Below are 21,634 nucleotides of genomic sequence, written 5' to 3'. Positions count from 1 at the left end.
AAGGGGGTTATCAAGAGTACTTTAAAAACTGTACATGTAAGAATAGAATAAACACATTTATAAAGCACATTACTTGATTAAAGTCATTTGAAATGCATAACAGAACTAAACTACATTACATATATATAAAAAAAACAATTCTACAGAATAGAATGAATAGATAAAATGATGCAAACTCAACAGCCAATCTGCCAAGAACAAGTTTCAACGGAAACTAAAAATGTTTGTGAACATGTTTTCACAAGAAGCTACAACTAAAGTTACATCAGTGGTATTGCATGACCAGGACTAAAATCACTGCCTTTAAGACTCAATACAGAGCACTGTATACTATAGACCCTCAGGGTATTGGTATTTGTTAAACATCTGTAGGAGACAGCTCAAGCATTCGAGGCAGAGATCTCAAACTCAAGTATGTCCATATAAAAAGGGTAGTTCTGATTTGTAAAGCAAAACTCCAGAAAGATAAACAGCGATACATGAAGGGTGGGGGTACAAGAGTACAGGACAGCCCATCCCAAAATATATCAAATGAAGATGATGCAACAGCCAGCTAATTGTAGCGGTGCCAGGATGTCGTTCCATCACCCGTCAAGGTATAGCTACATCACCATTTATTATTTGGATGAACCTCGTGCATATACTGCTTCAGTAACACAGGGGCTAACCACCATGAAGAGGATAACTTACAGAATTACTTTGACTATTTTACCATATGTTTAAAAACATTTTAAAATTCATTATAAATGACACAGACATCACTGGCAACAGATTGTTCATAAATGCTTTTAGCATTTTAGGATATTTAGTTCCATGTCTCGGTGGTGATATTTCCATCTTACGGAACAAGCTGATACCAACAATAAATACTAGTTTCTGCCACAAGGCCTTACTGTTAAATATGTTGCTGTGTGACAGGTGACGGAGGACAGTTTGTCTACACTAGCGATCCCCAAAACGCCTGCATTAGGCCTTGATCCACTAACTCTGTGCTGTTGACCCAAGTGCACCGAGGCTCTGACCAAGATTGTAAACCCCACAGACACACTGGTACCCTGTTTACACACGGCCCTAACCAACACTCCTGTACAGCTGTAGTTCATATCGCTGCAGGAGATCAGGGGCTAACAATTAGAGGCACGGCCACAGCCAACAACACCAACTTGGAAGAGACTAACTTCTAATAAATAAAATCACTAGTAATGTTAATGTTTCGAGTGTTAAAAATATTACTCTTCAACTGTCCAATAAAGCTTAAAACAGAGATATCCCAAAAATGAAAGACAACACCAGAGAGACGCATTGCAGTGTCAGTCAGGTGAATTGTCTGCCTTCACTGCAGAGGTATAATGTGTGGGGTTTCCTCCAGCCCCTAGCCGTTCAGGGGCTCATCCCCTCCACCTCACTCTCGTCTCCCCCCAGGTAGATAGGCTTCTTCTTGGTCTGGAGGGCAGGCTCATATTTCCGGGGGGTGTTGCTGGCTGCCGCACTGCTGTGCCAGATCCCATAAAAGAAGTAGATTGTGAATCCTGAGGGAAGGAGTAAGAGGACTGGTTATTAAGTTAACATTCTGCTGCTCATAAAACAGACTTAGCATGTGATTCTATTGTGACTTTAGAAACATTTCCTATTGTGTATAATGTAATGTTAACTCACCAATGGCCATCCACACAGCGAAGCGGCACCACGTAGCCAGGTCCAGCTGCATCATGAGGTAGATGTTTACAAAGACACTGAACAGAGGCAGCCAAGGCAGCAGGGGCACCTAGAGGGAAGCAGGACAGGTTAGGCATCATTTTACTGCATATCAAGTGAATAAACACTGCACCTGTTTAAATTAAATAAATACTCAGAAACTGACCTTGAAGGTGAGGGCTTCCTTGCTCTCTGGTTGCCTCCAGATGATTATGACACAAAGGGTACAGAGCAAGGACAGGACTACACATACTGTGACCCACACAGGCTGAACCTTGATCAACTCATCCAGCTTCCCCGCCAGCACCACACACAGCACAGTGATGAGCACCGCTAGAGGATAAAAAGAGAGAGAGAAAAAATGAGATGTCTCAAAAAAGAGCTGCTTTGAAAACAACCCATAGTCAACTGCATAAGACGGTAAGTGTGGGTGAGAAAGAGGTGTCACTCACAGATAATGGCCGTGGTGACATAGACTATGTTCCCGGAGGTCTTGGTGGGTAAGGCACTGCTGGGGAAGAGGAGGCGGCGGGGGGTGAACTTCTCCCTGAGGGGTCGATCCTCCAGATCGTACTCATCGCCACTGTCCCCCCGGGCCACCTTCTCCCCTCCAACCAACTCCACCAGCTTCTCAGTCTGACTGGATGAGCTCAGGGTGCCGGGCTGGTACCTGGAAACAGACAGGTCAGAGCGGGTCAGACTCCTGGGAAATGGGAGCTATTCACACTGAGCATGCCATGTGAAATACCATGAGCAAACCACAGTATAGGAGAATAATCACCATTTCAATACCACAAATGCTAGGTTAGGCATTATAGTATATTTTAAATATAAAATAATGTGGTACAAGTCATCACCCACCTGAGGATGAGCACACAGATGGCCACTAGTGAGTAGGCCAGCAGTGTCCCTATGGACATGAGGTCAACCAGGGCAGCCAGGTCAAAGAGGAAGGCCATCAGAGCTACAGGGAGTGGTGACAATCAGCATTACCATCATACTCACTATATAAAGACAATCTACTCCATCAAGTTGGTTATTTACACTAGTTATTCCGGCATTCAAAAACAATGGAACAAAAAACAGCATTCCACGGATCAGAGCGTATTTTTCTACGGACTTCCCTCATGCTGCTGTACATTCATAGTTTCATACATAAACACGAACACAGAGAACAGCAGGAAATGACTACAGTGGAACCCAGAGGTAGTAGTGTCAAACCAGATGAATGAACAGAGAGAGGGTGGAGGGCTGAACTCACATGCCACACAGCCAGAGACGATGGTAGCCATCAGGGGGGTCTTGGTGCGAGTGTTCATGCGTGACAGGCCACGGAACAGGAGTCCATCCTCAGCCATGGCATAGATAACCCTCGGCATGGGGAACATGGACCCAAGCAGGCTAGGAAAACAACAAAAACATTGACTACATAGCAAAGACAGAGTGCTTAAAGTACCGATGAGTGTATTGGATCTGTTAAGTGAGCTATAGAACAGTAGCCATAGTGTGGTCTATCAGTCTAACTGACCTGGTGGAGAGAGCACAGAGGGAACCCACAGACACAATGTAGCGAGCAGGAGCCCAGCCCACGTAGCTGAAGGCCTCTGGCAGGGGGCTCTCTCTGTTCAGCAGGTAGTAGGGCATCATGAGAGTGAGGGCCGCAGACACCCCGAAGTAGGCGAAGAAACAGATGAGTAGAGAGGCCACGATACCCACAGGGATGGAACGCATGGGGTTCTTAGCCTCTTCACCTGGGGGGAAAAACACAAGGCACAACTATGAGAGAGAACCACCAAAGAGAACTTCAAGTCAGCAACTATTTAAAAATCGGCAACCATTTTAAAAGTGACATTTTGAATAATGCAATGTAAGTGACTATTGAGAACAAACGAGGTGGACCTATCTAATGTTTAGCTCTGGTGCAAAGTAAATAGCTCAAATAACGTGATAAAGTACAACTAGAACTTATATATAAATGCCTTGACAATTTTTTTAATTTTGGAGAATCTCTTATACAATGGGTTAAAGTTATGTATAGTAACCCTAGGTGTAAAATAGTAAATAATGGCTACTTCTCAGAAAGTATTAAATTGTCAAGAGTTTGTTTAGCTCTGGAGCAAAGTAAATAACTCACTGGTGGTGGCGATGCAGTCAAAACCCACAAAGGCGTAGAAACAGGTAGCAGCACCAGACAGGATGCCGCTGAGGCCAAAAGGAGCAAAACCACCTGAGCCAAACGTCTTATCCACAACCCTGAGGGACAGAGATGAGGCAGCGGGACAAATGCCAATTACATGGTTTTACTGTTATATTTCAAACATAGCTAGTCACATACAAACATCATTTACTCCATACCATTGCTCTATAATGGAATGATTTACCATTACTCTATAATGAAATCTATGGCTAAATGTGGTCCTCTGTAGCTCAGCTGGTAGAGCACGGCGCTTGTAACGCCAAGGTAGTGGGTTCGATCCCCGGGACCACCCATACACAAAAATTTATGCACGCATGACTGTAAGTCGCTTTGGATAAAAGCGTCTGCTAAATGGCATATTATTATTATTATTATTATTATTAAATCTCAGCTGGCAGCCATCTTAAATGGAGGACTCACTCTTGGGATATGCTGGAGGTGTTGGTGCCGTTGGTGTCGGTGTTAATGTTGGTGTAGGTGTTAACAAAGTTGTCCAGGGTGAGGTTCCAATTGTCTGTGTCTCCCTTAACAAAGCCTGAGATGATGATGAAGCCCAACACCACCAGGTTGATCCCAGTGAAAACCTTATTGACCAGGGCAGACTCACTCACTCCAAATGCCAGCAGCCCTAGAAGAAGCAACATGATGGCATTATTAATGCTAATCTACATTTACATTTTAGTCATTTCACAGACGATCTTACCCAGAGCGACAGTGCATTCATCTTTAAGCTAGCTAGGTGAGACAAATCAAGTCACATTACTGTAGCTACAGCTTTTATGACAAGGGTAGTACTTATGTGATGCCTCCCAGCGCCCCAACATTATACATGTTGGTTGATAATGCTGGAGGAGTCCTCACCAGTTAATAAGAGCACGAGAATGAGTGCAAACAGGTCAGGGTATTCAGCCAGCACACCCCCCCGGACCTCCATGGCCATGGAAGACCTGAAGAAGACCGATATCTTCTGCTCCACCAGATTATCAAACGTAGAACTCCAGGCTCGGGCCACACTGGCTGTACCTTAAGGACAGAAGATCAAGGAGACCAAGTTAACATGACGAAAAACATCAACCAAACTAAAGAGGATAAGCGATCCTAGAAACAAGCCTCGCTCCATGAACATAGTAGCTCAATGCGAAGCCTTCGAATGCTTCACCGATTTCCAATCTACCAACTCACCGATGACATAGGAGAGGATGAGGTTCCATCCCGTGATGAAGGCCCAGATCTCACCAACCGTCACATAGCTGTACAGGTACGCCGAACCCGTCTTGGGTACGCGGGCGCCAAACTCTGCGTAACAGAGTCCGGCCAGCATGGAGGAGAGTGCAGCGATGAGGAAGCAGAGTACGATGGCAGGACCAGCCTTCTCCCTGGCCACTTCTCCAGCCAGGACATACACCCCTGCCCCTAACGTGGAGCCCACCCCCAGGGCCACCAGGTCCAGTGTGGAGAGGCAGCGGGCGAAGCGGGTTCCCTCATCGGAGCAGTCCAGTGCCCTGCGTCGCAGCAGGATCCGGCCGAATGAGGCCATCTTTTCTACCATGGTTGTCTGTGGAGGGAGCTGGAGCCGGGGCTGCGAAGCTGAGGGAGTTCCTGATCAGAGCGGTGAAAATGCGTCACGAGTTGAAATGGAGCAGGTGAGATCCTAAGGTCAAACACAGTGGGGAAGCAGATTAATGAGTATGTGTGAGAAAATCTATAGGCAATGTTTATGCTATTAGTTCTTGCTGATGACGTGTATTACTATTATTTGTATTTAATTTTTTACTTTGTTTTGTTGTGTGTGCAATCCTTGTTTGCAAATCAACTGTCTCTGGGATAACAAACTCACTAACTGATTAGTTCACATGTGCATGAGAGAGCGAACAACATAAAAAAATAAATAATGTATGCACTCACTAACTCTGGATAAGAGCGTCTGCTAAATGACTAAAATGTAAATGAACATTCAAGAAAATTGCCCAAGCAAAAATGCAAAAATGGCCAATATTTGGTCCAGTTGGGACATTACAATTCTGTTTGATGCCACACTAGTGGTTCCTCCTAATCTGGTAATTCCAGTAATTCTTCCATTTGGGGATTTGGTCCATGTTTTAATTCCCCTCCTGCAGGTTTCCAGACTACAGACAACAAAACCACACATTCTTCTAAGAAACAGCATGCTGTTATTATTTAACTTCCTAGAATTAAATTCCTTCACCTTAGTGCTTTATAAACAAAAAACATGAACTGACGTGGAATGAGCTTTGATAAGCAGACATGGAAGTGAACACCAATATCTCTGTGCGTCGCTATCCACTTATAACCTTCCTGGAGGACTACTGAGTTAAAGACATGCTGACCAACTTTGTCATCAGAAGCAATTGTTGTGTAGCCTACACTCTAGTAACCAATAGAATATAAATATTATTGCAAGAACAGCTCAAATAAGCAAAGAGAAACAACAGTCCATCATTAAGACATGAAGGTCAGTCAATATGGAACATTTCAAGAACTTTAAAAGTTTCTTCCAAGTGAAGTCGCAAAAACCATCAAGCACTATGATGAAACTGGCTCTCATGAGGACCGCCACAGGAATGGAAGACCCAGAGTTACCTCTGCTGCAGAGGATAAGTTCATTAGTTACCAGCCTCAGAAATTGCAGCCCAAATAAATGCTTCACATAGTTCAAGTAACAGACACATCTCAACATCAACTGTTCAGAGGGGACTGTGTGAATCAGGCCTTCATGGTCAAATTGCTGCAAAGAAACCACTACTAAAGGACACCAATAAGCTTTTCTGCAAAGGGGACAGGATGACTGCACCGTATTGAGGGGAGGATGGATGGGGCCATGTATCGCGAGATCTTGGCCAACAACCACCTTCCCTCAGTAAGAGCATTGAAGATGGGTCGTGGCTGGGTCTTCCAGCATGACAACGACCCGAAACACACAGCCAGGGCAACTAAGGAGTGGCTCCGTAAGAAGCATCTCAAGGTCCTGGAGTGGCCTAGCCAGTCTCCAGACCTGAACCCAATAGAAAATCTTTGGAGGGAGCTGAAAGTCTGTATTGCCCAGCAACAGACCCGAAACCTGAAGGATCTGGAGAAGGTCTGTATGGAGGAGTGGGCCAAAATCCCTGCTGCAGTGTGTACAAACCTGGTCAAGACCTACAGGAAACATATGATCTCTGTAATTGCAAACAAAGGTTTCTGTACCAAATATTAAGTTCTGCTTTTCTGATGTATCAAATACTTATGTCATGCAATAAAATGCAAATTAATTACTTAAAAATCATACAATGTGATTTTCTGGATTTTTGTTTTAGATTCCGTCTCTCACAGTTGAAGTGTACCTATGATAAAAATTACAGACCTCTACATGCTTTGTAAGTAGGAAAACCTGCAAAATCAGCAGTGTATCAAATATTTGTTCTCCCCACTGTAGATACTTTTGTACCGTTTCCTCCAGCATCTTCACAAGGACCTTCGCTGTTGTTCTGGGATTGATTTGCACTTTTCGCACCAAAGTACGTTCATCTCTAGGAGACAGAATGCGTCTCCTTCCTGAGCGGTATGACGGCTGCGTGGTCCCATGGTGTTTATACTTGCGTACTATTGTTTGTACAGATGAACGTGGTACCTTCAGGCGTTTGGAAATTGCTCCCAAGGATGAACCAGACTTGTGGCGGTGTAAGAAATGTTTTATAAGGTCTTGGCTGATTTCTTTTGATTTTCCCATTTTCCAAGATGTTTAAAGGCACTGTCAACTTAGTGTATGTAAACTTCTGACCCACTGGAATTGTGATACAGTGAATTATAAGTAAAATAATTTGTCTGTAAACAATTGTTGGAAAAATTACTTGTGTCATGCACAAAGTAAATGTCCTAACCGACTTGCCAAAACTATAGTTTGTTAACAAGACATTTGTTGAGTGGTTGAAAAACGAGTTTTAATGACTCCAACCTCAGTGTATGTAAACTTCTGACATCAACTGTATGTAGTAGATAGGCCCCACACTAGATCAATGCCAACTCAAGTGTCATAACAAGTCTTCAAATTGGTCAATCCAACTTTATATTACGTCTAGCATGTTCCACAACGATGTTGCACGATTTCAAGCAAAGCTTTTGACAGCAATCTTGTGTAACGACAACAAATCCTAGCTTTGACATCAGTAATGTAATGATAGCACCAGTTACACCAAATGGAGGTCCCTTCAGCTCAAGGCCAGACAGGCAGCACAACAGGCCAGCCATCATCTATCTGTGCAGGTGGCACACACACACACACACACACACACACACACCTCATCAGCATTTGAGGCTCTGGTCACATGACCTTGTCTGACTGGCAACAGCTATCCACACAGCTCCATGTTGACATTAGGCATGTTGCACAGAACTTAAGGTCATCACGGCTACTGCTTATTTGACATATCTAAGACACTGCCTCTTCAGCAGCACACCACAAACACTCTGCAAAAGGTTGGAGACTTGGAGGTGTAGATTAGCCTGTGACACTTAGGCCTATAATAATAATAATAATAATGTGTACAGGCCCATTCTACATATTGTTATCCATAGAACACAGTCCACAATCACCGGAAGATTGTTGAGAAAACAATTTGCAAACACAGAACAAAAAAGGAATGTCAGTATAAAATAAACATAGCCCCTGAAGGTATTGGGAAATTAAAACAATTGTTCAAAAATAACAACTTTCATGTATCAGGCATTGTCTGCCACATTAGTCACTGTCACAAACTGTCTACAGGGAAAATAGCCAATGCGGGTTTGATCGGGCTAGCAGCTGTGATTGGATCAGGATAGTGCTGGTATGGGGCCAAGTAGAAAATAACTGCATCCAACAATACCCTCTCCTCTACTTGGACACGCACAATGGCTTCCCTCATTTAAGTCTGCATGGGCTTGGCATGTCCACCTTGTAACTTAAACCACTGTTTTAAAACACGGAAAGCATGACTGCGCTCTCTGGGGTTATGATAGAACAACTGAATAGTTATGCAAGACTGACATGCTGAAACAGATACTGAGTGTGCTCTGCTCCCCTAAAGAGTTGCACATAGGGTGCCTTGGGCCAGTACATTTACATTTTATTCATTTAGCAGACGCTCTTATCCAGAGCGACTTACATGAGGAATTAGGGTTTAGTGCCTTGCTCAAGGGCACATTGACAGATTTTTCACCTAGTCAGTAACCAAAAGGTAGCTGGTTCGAATCCCCGAGATGACTAGGCGAAAAATCTCTTGATGTGCCCTTGAGCAAGGCACTGATCCCTTATTGCTCTGGATAAGAGTGTCTGCTAAAATGTAAACGTTTCCATTTTAGAGGTAGGCAGGCAGCATCTCTGGCCCTGGGAATGTTCCCTCTGGGAGTCTCCCTGCCTGCGATTAATGTGCGGTGCCTGAGAGGGTTAGTCTGTTTTGTTCTGCCCACACAGTAAGCTTTGGAGATAGGCCACCCTGCATCATCCAGACCAACTAGGCTAAGCTTTTCCTTGTGCTCTTCACGAGGGCGGCTGGCCTGTGTGTACACGTGAGTGGATGTGTGAAACCAGGTTGTGAAGAAGCTAACGCTCTACTCTTCTAATGTACAGTCTGAAAGCTCAATCAGACATGCTCGTTGGAGCCTCCAGGCCTAAAGAGTTTAGTGTTCCTCTGCCCTTTTCTATAATAAATAGGCCATAGTATACAATGGATAAGACTACTTCAGCGGACCCAAATAACTAGGCCTAGGCTAATTGGCCTAATACCATATGGATTGCATCTAGGCTTTTGCTATGGTGCTTTTTACTAGCCCCCCCGCCTTCCCTATGTAGTACAGTAGCTAGTGAATATTAGGTGCCTCACTGAGATTTTGTCAACAACATGCTGCAACCATCTAAAAGGATTATCCCAAGACTAACCAACCTGTTAATCTCATTAGGGACTGTTGCTCACTCTACAAAAAGCATGTTACTGTTTTGACTCTCACTGTCAATAACATGTCCGTTTACTTTTAGCCCCTTCTCTGCCAGTACGATAAGATGTTATTATGATTAGCCTAGGTTTTTGTTATCAAGGTGTCCTAAGCTTGCTAATGCTGAAAGATAGCATAAGGAAGAAACACACTGAAGACCAAATGATTTGTTTACTTATGATAGTGTACAATTAAATGGAAAGAGTGGGTTCGCTTAGGGGTTATAGTATTAATGCCCACTGGTAAAGTTCACTATTATTTTTCTTTGTATACCCACATGGCAGTCAGACAATTAAATACATAGATATGGACTAACATTACAAAACAATTTTTAGATGTGAAGACCCACAGAGTAATATTAATAAGGTGGAAGAAGTAGGGTATGGGGGATTTCTTGTATCTCTCAGTCCTGGCGTGTGGGATAGAGAGGAGGTGGTGGGAACTAAGGGTTGTACGACAGGTTGTTCTGCTGGTCACTTGCCCTCACCAGTCTCTAAAGGGGGATTTGTAGAGAGAGAGATTGCACAGCTTGATTGATATCAATATTGCACTGCATTGTTGAGGAAAGTTAAGCAAGTAAGCATTTCAATGTACCAATGTGCATGTGACTAATAAACAGATTTTGCTCTACTCTTCAAGCACGTTTTCACTGTAACAAACACATTTTCACTGTAACAAGCATACCCATTAATGGGTGCACTGTTCAACATGACTGGAATACAAAATTCCTCGAAAGTACTACTTTTGTCCTGCCCTGCATTTCATGTTCGACTAATGACTGCTGACTTCATGACCAGAAGAATCACGTGACAAACTGGATCACCATGTAACGTGGGTAGAGTAGTGTTAATTGGGGAGTGGATACTTTTTAATAGGTTGGTACAGATGCGGAGCTCTGTCGGTGTGGGGAATTCAAGAGTGTCCTTTCAGCATTCTAATCTCAGTGGGTAGCTCACCCTTGGAGCTACGTGATGGGCGGCTACATTTCATGCGTCAGAGTCAATAGCTGTCCAGCTGTTTGAAGTTATGGAACAATCTGTTTTCTAGGCAAAGAAGGACATACTGCTGTGAGTGAACCGCGCAACCCCTCAAACCAATGGAACCGAGCCAACAGGGTCCCTCCCTCCTTCCTCAAGGTCCAATGCCTCTACATTCCCCATGACAACTGACCAGTCTAGGAAATACACCGGGCTAAGGGAAAATTTGCCCCCAAACATTTTTTAGAAAAAGTCCCTGTAATTACCATGACGAAAGCAATTTTATTTCCATCTATCAGCTTAGAATACTAGGGATATCAGATAAATGCCTCCAAAGTATGAAAGAAGAAAAAAAAGAAGAAAAAAATGTATGCACTCACTACCTAATTGTAAGTCAGAGCGTCTGCTAAATGAATAAAATGTAAAATGCAAAAAGCGACCCCTTGAATGAGTAAGCAGGTACAAAAATCTAAAAACTATAATAACAAATTGTCCTCCTCTGCATGATGACCAACCTGAACATCAAACTCAGTGAGTGCAAATGAAAATGGAAACCTATTGCCAGCCAAACCATTCTAAAACAGGTGGGAAGAACAATAGCTAGCTAGGACTATTGAAACTGAGAGTGATATCATCCTGTTTATAGAAGAAAGCGATACCATCCTGTCCATGCACAACTGACATGAGACTGAAGTCAAACACCACAACTTTCAACACAGTCCTCACATTGAAAACTAAATGTGGCTAGCTACAACTGTAAAATGCAGCCATCAAGCTAACTTAAACTACCAGTAACTCAATCTGATGCAACACATCAAAAGGCGCTTAGCTAAAGCTAACGTTACAGCTCGGGCTCCCGAGTGGCGCAGCCGTCTAAGGCACTGCATCTCCCCCTGGTTCGATTCCAGGCTGTATCACAACCGGCCGTGATTGGGAGTCCCATAGGGCGGCGCACAATTGGCCCAGTATCGTCCGGGTTTGGCCGGTGTAGGCCGTCATTGTAAATAAGAATGTGTTTTTAATTGACTCGCCTAATTAAATAAATGTTGAATAAAAAAATAAATAAAAAACTGCAGCAGGACAACAGTTAAGCCAAGCCCAAAGACCTGTCTATTGTGTAGCGAGCTACTGTTTCACTAACTTGTGAAAGGTGTCTATGGTTTGCTAGTTAGCTATCTTAGTTATATGCTACACACATGCATGCAGTTCGTTGATATGTAGTTTCCTAGCAAGTTAGTTAGATAACGTTAGCTAGTTGACTCCAGACTGTTTGTTTGCTAGCGCGAACTGGCTAAACAATAATGAATGACGCTTTTTCACACGGCATATTTTATGATATTGATCATTACAATACAATATTAGCAATATGCTAGTTAGCTATCGTTCCCCGCGCCTAAAACATCATCAACCGCCTAGCGAGCAATGCTGGTAACGTTCGTTAGAAGATGTTAGGTTAGGTAGCGAAGTAGCCATCTAACTATTTGTTTCAAACAAATAAATACAGACGATGATCATTCTAATACCAAAACAATAACCATGCATGTATTGTTTTAAAAGCGAGTAACGACGTAGCTAGCTAATAGTAACATTAGTACATCTGACGACACACGAGAAAGGATTGCGTCAGAATTCTAGTAAAATACTACGGAGGCGCGTGCAGTTCATGCAAACACATGGACCACGATATCAAAAGGTATAAAGCAGACATACTTTTCAGTACAATTGCAAAATGTGTGATGTTTGCTAGATACTTTACCGTTGCTCTTCACTCTGAAGTGTTCGGAGGACCTAGCTACCGCACGATAAAATACCGTTGACTTCACATATGCTGATGAAACATCCCGCTTTCCTTGGTGTGTGTGTGTAGAGGGCGGAGACAGTGACGTGTTATTCGTAGTATAAACAAACCCTTCTTTAATGGGCATTGCTAGCAGGGATCATTGGGACGTCCATACCCTAACCATCTTCTTCTTCTTCAATGAGGTTTAACGGCGGTTGGCATCCAATTTGTTGCATTACCGCCACCTACTAGACTGGAGTACAACTCCCTTTTCTTTTCCTTGAAAAACAAAATAGAACAAAGCAAAGAAATACCCTACCATCTAACACTACACTCACAAATTCAAAACTATTACTAGTAATTAACCCCACCCTTCTCCACTATTTAAAAACTCACTCCTACCTCATGCCCTTAACCTGAAATGATGGGACATCACCACTTAACACTCCCTGTAACTCTTCTGCTGTCAAGTCTGGCACACCCAAATATCTCTCTGCAGCTGCCACCACAACCTCAATTTTCTTCGACTTACGTTCCATCCCTGCAGTACAATTAATAACCATTGCTATAAACACTAAAAATCCAATCTTACTGAAACATATATCACTTGCTTGCCTATCCCACTGTACTGGTACATATATCCTACTCCCCCCTTGACCCCCTCTTCCTCTACTTTCTTCACTTCCTCCGCATATGACATTTTCCTCTCTACTCTTACCCTGGAAACCTCAACCTGCTTCTCTCGCACTGGACATGTCTGATCCCCAGCCCCATGGCCACCCCTACAATTAGCACATACCACCACTTTCCCCACTGCTTCACACTCCTTTGTCTCATGCCCTTCTGCACACTTCTCACACCTTGGAATCTCCCTCCTACATACTGCTGCCACATGCCCATAAGTTTGACACCTGTAACATCGTAATGTACTCGGCTCATAAACTCGCACAGGATAACTTGTATATCCTAATTTCACTTTATCAGGCAAAGACTCAACTTCAAAACTCAAAAGAACAGACAATGACTCTTCTGTTTCCCCACTCTCGCTACCCTGTTTGCGTCGCACCAAACGACGAGCACCACACACACCGGGAATCTTCTCCTTCAGTTGATCCACTTTTACATTTACTGCTACCCCAGTAATCACTCCTTTCAATGGCGCCCTTTTCTTGAGAGCGAAACAATTCACAATTCTTTCCCCCATTTGTTTAACTCTGAGCGCCTTCTCCCTCTGCCCAACAGAAACACAAACAATTATCACTAGACCACTTCTGGTTACCCTCACCGATTCCACTATACCCAACGCTTTTTTCACCCATCTTGAAACCACAAATGGATCATACGTCACTACTTTTTCCACAAACTTCACTCCTACTGTCACAGACTCATCTTTATCCTGACACTCTGCTTAAGCCTCTGGCTCCGAGCACTTCACCACACCTACCACCTCCGATACATCACCCTCATTCACTTCCATTTCTCCTCCTGTCTTCAGCTCACTTTGCTTACATTTCCTACCACTTTTCTTTAACAAACCTTCTCCCTTTTTCCCACCATTTTTTCCCGACTCAAACTCACAGTCTTCCTCCCTCTCTCTCTTAGACCTCCTCTGCCTCTCTTTTTCCCTCCATTCCTCCTCATTCATCCAAGTATACGTCTCCTTATTATAATACTGCATTTCTCCTAACCACCATCGGTTTCTTGCCTTGTCAAAGGACTCCATTTTCCCCCTCCTTTCCCTTCCGGCGTCTATTCTATCCTCTGGACTTGTGTCGACATCTTGGCCTGCGTCTTCCATCGCCCCCTACGTTCCTCCACCTACCTTAACCATAACCGTTACCTAACCATTTAAAATGTCAACTTCAAAGGGAGGGAGGGGGGGATAGCATGGACCCTTCTTTGAGGGGTGGAGCAAACCATTCATGAATTTCAGTGTGCATCTCTATGTTCTAAAGTGTGTGTGTGTGTGTGTGTGTGTGTGTGAGTGAGTGAGAGGGGATCTCGTCATATTCATCGTCTCCTTTGACCAGATACTGGTTTAGGCAGCAGCCTGCCATCACCAAAAGAGACTTACCCAGGTATGGAAAGAGAGGGTCATTCCCTTTTCAAGATCTTTCACTCCAGCCACTGACCTGGTGCCAAGCACTTTCCACTATATCCACTGTAGCTTTGTCACCCAGATTAATAGAATAAAAAAAGTTATGCATCTCTGCCCCAATGCCCTTGTGTGGAGTGTTAGAGGAGCAATTACCATGTTAAATGAGGTTATGCTGATAGTGTCACCAAATACTTTTTATAACTAAACCAATAAACCACAGCCCATCGTTTCAAATGGGAACAAATGAGTCATAGTGGGCAGAACAAGCCAAGCACGAGCTTGCGAGATCCTATTGGCGCGTTGTAGCACTCATTTGCATGTTTCCATTAGGGAACGCCTACTCTGTGAAGTGCGCGTGTGCAATAACTCAATTCACCTTTGCACTCAATGGCATTTTTTAAAACTTTAGCAAAGGGGGAAGTCTACAAAACTTAGTCCACTCTGTTCATAACAGATTCTAGTTTTGGGAACAGAAAACTGTATTGAGGTCAAATGTTTCATGGATGGGAAAATGTGCAGAATGTCGGTCAAAATCCATCTCGTTCCATCCTCTCCCACTGCCTGATACTTGGCTTCCTCTCATTTCCATATTTGGTAGTTAGTGGAAACGCCAACCAGATATATTCTAAGAAATATGACATGGGGACATTAATTAAAGCATGTTTGACAGAAAAAGTGTTTAGTGTTTGTACCCTAGCATTATTTTTATAGCATGAACAGCCCATTGTGGATAATTTCCTCCACCCACATCTTATCCCCTGCTTTGGTAACTAACTGACCATTTTTACATTTACAGTCATTTAGCAGACACTCTTATCCAGAGCGACTTACAGCTAGTGAATGCATACATTTTAATACAGGCCCCCCGTGGGAAATGAACCCAGAACCCTGGCGATGCAAGCGCCATGCTCTACCAACTGAGCTACAGGGGACTACACCTGCATACTGTATATTGGTGGCTACAAATGTTCCTTCCCCCGTTAATCCCACAAATTCCTAGAGTTTGCTGCTAAGAAATGAAGGTTAAAGTTTAACAGAGCAAGTAACCCCATACATCCACCCACCAAACTACAGCACTCAGAACTTTGGTTGTCCATGGAGTGTAATCTTATAACCATGCTGACCTATTTTTTTTAGTTATTAGTTCTACCAAGAGTTTAAGCTAACACGGATTGTGATTGCTGTAAAATGCTTATGAAGGGAAAATACCTGGTTCATTAGAAAATATGACTTGCTCTCGACTAAGAACTGTTTCTAGAAACGAATCTCTTGGCGCAACAGGGACTATTCTACTTCCGTAATTAGCTTGCCACATAAGAGGCGACATAAGAAATTACACTCTAGTTAAAAATAAAACTCAGGAAATACACAGTGTGGTCCTGTACAAGATGCATTAGGAACCCCATATCATCCCGACATGAATTTGAACAGACCATTGAAAAGAGACTACAGGATATAGCAGTGCAGGCAGAGGGAATTTTATTGATGGTACAAACAAGGCAGCTCTTCTGAAAACTGAAATTAAATGTACATGATCGTAATGAAGACAAAATACATACGACAAAAAGGCATTCAAGAAATACTTTAGGTCAATAAACTTGATGCCAAAAGCTTCTTTATCAATAAAAGTGTGTGGATTATTTATCAGCCCCTTGTTTTCACAGTGGTTTGATTACCTGACAGTTACCCTACATTACATTCCCATAGACTGAAGACGACGCAAAGACTGATAATGACCAATTCAAGGCAAAGAAAGTTACAGAAAAAAAGCTGATAATAAAAAGTAATCATAGTACAAAAATCCAACTGCAAGAGCATGTTGGAAAGCCACAAATTAATTCTTATTTCATTGGAAAATGGAAAGAAACATGGAATGTCATGTTACAGGAAAACTATGGGAAGATCTCCCTTTAAAAAACTTTTTTCAATGATGCTACATTTTGCTTAACTTTGGAAGGTACCATTGTTTACTGACATCCATCAGATTTGAATCATACAATTGGAGAAACAATGTTCGTTACGGTGGGTACCAAGGGACAGAGAGACATTATGATTGAATACTTAAAGGAAAGAAAACAGACTATTACAATAGTGAAACATCTCCAGAAGGAATTACACAAATTTGAATTTTTTCTTTATTGATGTGTGAAAATTTTTTGTAACCCATTAACTGGAATGACAGCACAACCATGTACATGTAATCCTTTAGGTTATGCTGGGCAGAGAGAGTATACCAATTTCCTCTCAAACAGCTATGTATTTTCTATTAGGTTTTTCTATATACTTTATGCGTAGACACAGCCAGTCTTCTATCGATGAAGATTATTAGAGAGACACGGATTGTGATTTGTGGATTAAATCAGTCAAGAAAATAATTTAATCAGGGAGGGACAAAGACAAGTGAAACAAAACTAATGTCTCTGGGAGGTTGGGCAGATTATGAGGCATAGCTGGAATTGATACATTGAGGTGGACTGAACTACAGTGCCAAAGGATTTTTTTTTTTTTTAAGGGGGGACATTCAGTCAGATAGGGATTAAAAACAAACAAAAAATATTTCTGTTTATATGTAAATCTGCAACAATGCACTAACTTCCCTGTAACACACCCCATTTAGTGTGCTTGGCTACACACACATTACAGGCTGCGGAGGGCCGTGAACCGGTGTTGCTGGGGTACATAGAAGAATATACATGTATATACAGTACAAGGCATTAGAGACAGAAGCAGCTGTCAGAGGTGGCTGCGACGGGGATAGGGCTCTGTATGCTTTATCGGGACGAGGTGATAAATCAGATGGGTCCTGGCCGGTGCTACGCACATCTCGCCTCTGGATCACTGGATCTGGATCCCAAACAATTGTGTCACTTATGATCAGATTTCGTCTATCCATTAGTGAAAGATGTTCCACACATTGTGTAAAGTCAGGTCAGATTATTTTTTACTAATTAAGAAGCATAAATATAATAGCTGTGCGAACTGACACCTGACATTACAAGATTTTGTGGCCATGCTATCATCTGACTTCCAAAAGATTTTAGAGTTAAAAAAAAGTAAATATACAGTCAAACTTACTTCATTCATACCTGTATAAAAAGAGAGAATAAATAGAATCAGTAAACACACTACTCAATTTAGCATACACAGTAGTGTATACAAAATATCAAGTACAAGTACTGCACTACTTTGAATGGCAAAGAGCACTGTGTAAACATAACAATGAGAGAAGGAGAGCAGAGAGAGGGAGAACAGCAAAAAGTAATAATTTCCACACCCCATTGTCAATCCCAACTCCAAACCCTACGGCCGTACCTTTCCGGGAATGTAGTTACGGTCAAGGCTCTCGTCCTGCAAAAACATGTGAAGACAGCGCTCGTTTTGAGCGAGAGGATGACCTGCAATTCTAGAAGAAAACAAGAGAAAGACATTAATTTATAAAAAAAAATATGCATTTAAACATCTTGCCAACTGTGCATTTAAAAAAATGGTGTCTAGAAATATGACTATTTTAATTATCCACACCAGCAGAAGCCAATCCAAATCAGCCACTACAACACTGTTGCAGGTTATTTCACATAATTACAAAACGTTGATCTTGGTTAGTGCAAAATGTATATTTTCGCCTGCCATCGGTTGTCTCAAGATGATCCTCTAATGTTTGGTAAATGAAGACCCACCTGTTGATGAACTGCTCAAGACCCACACGTCGCTCTTCGATGAAAGCCTCTTCAAAAATGCCTTCATCCCCACGGAAAGGTAGCTGTCTCTTCAGTGCCTTCCCAGGCAAGGGCGGCACTACAATCTGGAATAAATCAATAGCAATGCATTTAGTCCATAGCCGTTAAAATAGCTGATTAATTTAATCATGATTCATTCATTACATAATTATTACTCTAACTAATGACATTAGTAATGTAATAAGTAACTTATGTAGACATCACCATTGAGGAAAACCCTACTGTAATGATATGTAGATACAGTATATCATAGTCCATCAATATAGGTCCTGTCCAAAACACATTTTACCCAAAAACAAATAACTACAATCTTTCACTCACCTTGCTGTCTCGCTCCAACTCATTCTTCAACCACTCAAAGTCACTGTATCTTCTTCGCACAATAGAATCCTTCAACTTAAAAATCGGCAGGTTTGTCTGCATTTAATGAAAACAGAAACAAGAATATTGAATATTCTCGTCAATAGAGACAGCCAACAAGTAAATATTAACTAACGTTACCGAACCCTGTTAGCCTAAAAGGGCTAGAAAGTTAACGTTAACTCAAAAGCAATTGTAACAACTTCCCTAGCTCACAATGCTAGGTTAGCTAGCTAGCTAGTAGGCCTGTTCTTTATACTTCAGTGAGTAGGCCGGACTAAGTCCTGGGCCTCGATTTTCATCCATCTAACGTTAGCTAACTATAACTAATTACATAGCTGAAAATGTTTGTAGCTTTAGCTAGCTATGTGACGACAGATCTCTATCTTTTGCAACCTACCCGCATACGGACTTCGTAAGTTGTGAAACGGTTCCGCCCGACTCCAACAGTTTGTGGGTCATAAACGTCAATTTCAAGAAAATTGCTGGGGGGACCATAAGCATCCGTCAGGTCCTGAGGCTTTGAATTTAACCGGCGAGTATCAGCCACCGTGGGATCTGACATTTTCCTTGTCCGACAACCCAGTGAGTTCACGTCAGAACACTCAATACTGAGAAATAATTATTAGATCTCCCCTTACATTAGTTTGATGTGGTATGCAAATTTCAATGCGGTGTAAATTAATCTACCCTGATTTAGAGGGCCACCCTGTGCCCTCTCTCGCTACACACACCCAGCCACACTGAGAGAGTTCGATTAAGTGCACCGGGGCTATGGCTCGTGATGTGAACGGGCAAAAGCGGTGTCGAGTAGCGCCCTTTTCAAATCGAACAGTAATCTGCGCCGCTGGGTCATGTATTTTGTCAACAAGGCAACAAGGCAGCATGATGTATCGTTCAGAAACATACATCTCTTTTCCATAAAATATATGCTCGAATTTTCCAACTAGTTTTCATTGGGAAGGCATATAAAGACTTTATGAAAAGCAATAACTTTTCCATGTGAAAACATAGAATTGTACTCATTACTCCACTTGCTTAACCTACTTCATGTTGGTTTTGAGCCGACTTTCGCCGTAGGCCTAGGGTTCTAAAATGAATGCAGTCAAAGTTAATTAATAGCATCCCCACACTGACTGAACCCGCCCAAGTATCTAATGCGATCAGTGATAGGTACGCCCATTGTGGAAATGTCATAAAAGAGATTCAAACGCCTCCAACTCTAGACAAACATATTGTACATGTCATGCAGTATTTTCAGTTGAGGTTTGTTATTTGTCAGATAAACTCATTCCTGGGGGGGGAGGGGTGCACTTCTAATGTAACTCTATGGCAGCACCCAAGGGGCTTGAATTTTCAAGCTCTACCCGTAGATTTTGCGGTAATGTAGTGTCCCCATGAGTGACAGAACACTGATGTGATGATTTGAAGGAGTCAGGTGCAGGAGGGTAAATCACAGAATAACAGGATTTATTCCGGAATACAGAGTTACGCAATAAAGCGTCAAAACAGTCCAGTGCGCAAAACAGGCGACCCGAAACCAAGAAGGCACACAGGAAAATAACCCGGTGATACAAAATACAAGGAGCTCCACCGAGCTTCACTAATCTCACAATATACAATCACACACAAAGACAAGGGGGCAGAGGGAACACTTATACAGGTACTGATGAGGGGATATGAAGCAGGTCTGTGTAATAAACAAGACAAAACAAATGGAATGATAGGCCGGTGACGACGAACGCCGAAGCCTGCCCAAAAACAAGGAGAGGAGTTAGCCTCGGAGGAAGTTGTGATAGGACACCCCCCCCCCTTGACGCGCAGCTCCAGCAGTGCGCCGACACCGGCCTCGGGGACGACCAGGAGGACGCGGAGCAGGGCGAGCCGGATGGCGACGGTGGAAATCCCACAACAGGGAGGGATCGAGGATATCCCTCACCGGGACCCAGCACCGCTCCTCCGGACCGTACCCCTGCCAATCAACGAGGTACTGAAGGCCCCCCACCGGATGGAGGGGCCTCCCGCACCTCAGACTCCTGGAGCGGACCAGCCACCACCGGCCTGAGGAGAGACACATGGAACGAGGGGTTAATACGATAATCTGGAGGGAGTAATAACCTATAAGTAACCTCATTTATTCTCCTCAGGACTTTGAACGGCCTCACAAACCGCAGGTTCAGCTTCCGGCAGGGCAGGCAGAGAGGCAGATTCCAGGTCGAGATCCAGACCCGATCACCCGGTGGAAGACCGGGCCTCACTGCGGTGGCGGTCAGCGTTGGCCTTCTGGCGACGCACGGCACGTTGGAGGTGGACGTGGGCAGCGTTCCACATCTCCTCCGCGTGCCGAAACCAGTCACCCACCGCAGGAACCTCGGTCTGGCTCTGATGCCACGGTGCCAGAACCGGCTGATAACCTAAAACACATTGAAATGGTGTTAGGTTAGTGGAGGAGTGGCGGAGAGAGTTCTGGGCATATTCGGCCCACGGCAAGAACACCGACCACTCCCCCGGCCAGTCCTGGCAGTAGGACCACAGGAACCTACCCACATCCTGATTCACCCGTTCTACCTGTCCATTAGACTCGGGGTGAAAACCAGAGGTCAGGCTGACCGAGACCCCCAGACGTTTCATGAACGCCTTCCAGACCCTGGATGTGAACTGGGGACCCCGGTCAGACACTAGGTCTTCTGGCACCCCGTAGTGCCGGAAGACATGTGGGGAGACCGGGCAGAGGAAGGAGGCGGCAGGCTTTGGAAAAGCGATCCACAACGACCAGGATGATGGTGTTACCTTGAGAGTGGGACCATGGCCGTTGTGGAACTG

General features: G+C 43.4%; 2 protein-coding genes across 3 annotated transcripts; both read right to left on the bottom strand.

The window, feature by feature from the left end:
* Positions 1–5: 5 nt before the first annotated feature.
* On the bottom strand, positions 6–12,725 carry LOC121542115 (cationic amino acid transporter 3-like). 2 transcript variants are annotated; one of them, XM_041851582.2, is made up of 12 exons: positions 12,593–12,725; positions 5,075–5,543; positions 4,754–4,915; positions 4,313–4,520; positions 3,830–3,948; positions 3,224–3,446; positions 2,957–3,096; positions 2,557–2,659; positions 2,148–2,365; positions 1,862–2,028; positions 1,657–1,765; positions 6–1,529 (listed from the first exon to the last, which is right to left on the bottom strand). In XM_041851582.2, exons 2-12 carry the CDS (start codon positions 5,439–5,441, stop codon positions 1,381–1,383), a joined length of 1,965 nt encoding a protein of 654 aa, XP_041707516.1. In that variant the 5' UTR covers positions 5,442–5,543; positions 12,593–12,725; the 3' UTR covers positions 6–1,380. The 2 variants fall into 2 exon arrangements, with proteins under 2 accessions (XP_041707516.1, XP_041707518.1); XM_041851584.2 differs by having other exon boundaries at positions 5,075–5,491.
* A 3,445-nt stretch (positions 12,726–16,170) lies between these two features.
* LOC121542114 (sorting nexin-12) lies at positions 16,171–19,592 on the bottom strand. The gene is made up of 6 exons (XM_041851581.2): positions 19,212–19,592; positions 18,773–18,868; positions 18,392–18,516; positions 18,027–18,117; positions 17,790–17,800; positions 16,171–17,558 (listed from the first exon to the last, which is right to left on the bottom strand). Exons 1-5 carry the CDS (start codon positions 19,374–19,376, stop codon positions 17,795–17,797), a joined length of 483 nt encoding a protein of 160 aa, XP_041707515.1. The 5' UTR covers positions 19,377–19,592; the 3' UTR covers positions 16,171–17,558; positions 17,790–17,794.
* Between the last annotated feature and the right edge of the window lie 2,042 nt (positions 19,593–21,634).

Source organism: Coregonus clupeaformis, chromosome 27 (genome assembly GCF_020615455.1).
Source record: "Coregonus clupeaformis isolate EN_2021a chromosome 27, ASM2061545v1, whole genome shotgun sequence".
NCBI classification, from domain to species: domain Eukaryota; kingdom Metazoa; phylum Chordata; class Actinopteri; order Salmoniformes; family Salmonidae; genus Coregonus; species Coregonus clupeaformis.
This window is presented reverse-complemented; position numbering and strand designations above follow the sequence as displayed.

Excerpts from the sequence above, each read along its gene's own strand:
- LOC121542115 (XM_041851582.2), bottom strand. The coding sequence starts at position 5,441 with ATGGTAGAAAAGATGGCCTCATTCGGCCGGATCCTGCTGCGACGCAGG. Across the intron at positions 2,660-2,956 it reads CGTCTCTGGCTGTGTGGCAT|CTCTGATGGCCTTCCTCTTT; the intron begins GTGAGTTCAGCC and ends CACTCCCTGTAG. Across the intron at positions 1,530-1,656 it reads CGCTGTGTGGATGGCCATTG|GATTCACAATCTACTTCTTT; the intron begins GTGAGTTAACAT and ends TCCTTCCCTCAG.
- LOC121542114 (XM_041851581.2), bottom strand. The coding sequence starts at position 19,376 with ATGTCAGATCCCACGGTGGCTGATACTCGCCGGTTAAATTCAAAGCCT. Across the intron at positions 18,517-18,772 it reads AGTTGGAGCGAGACAGCAAG|ATTGTAGTGCCGCCCTTGCC; the intron begins GTGAGTGAAAGA and ends GATTTATTCCAG. Across the intron at positions 18,118-18,391 it reads CTTGAGCAGTTCATCAACAG|AATTGCAGGTCATCCTCTCG; the intron begins GTGGGTCTTCAT and ends GTTTTCTTCTAG.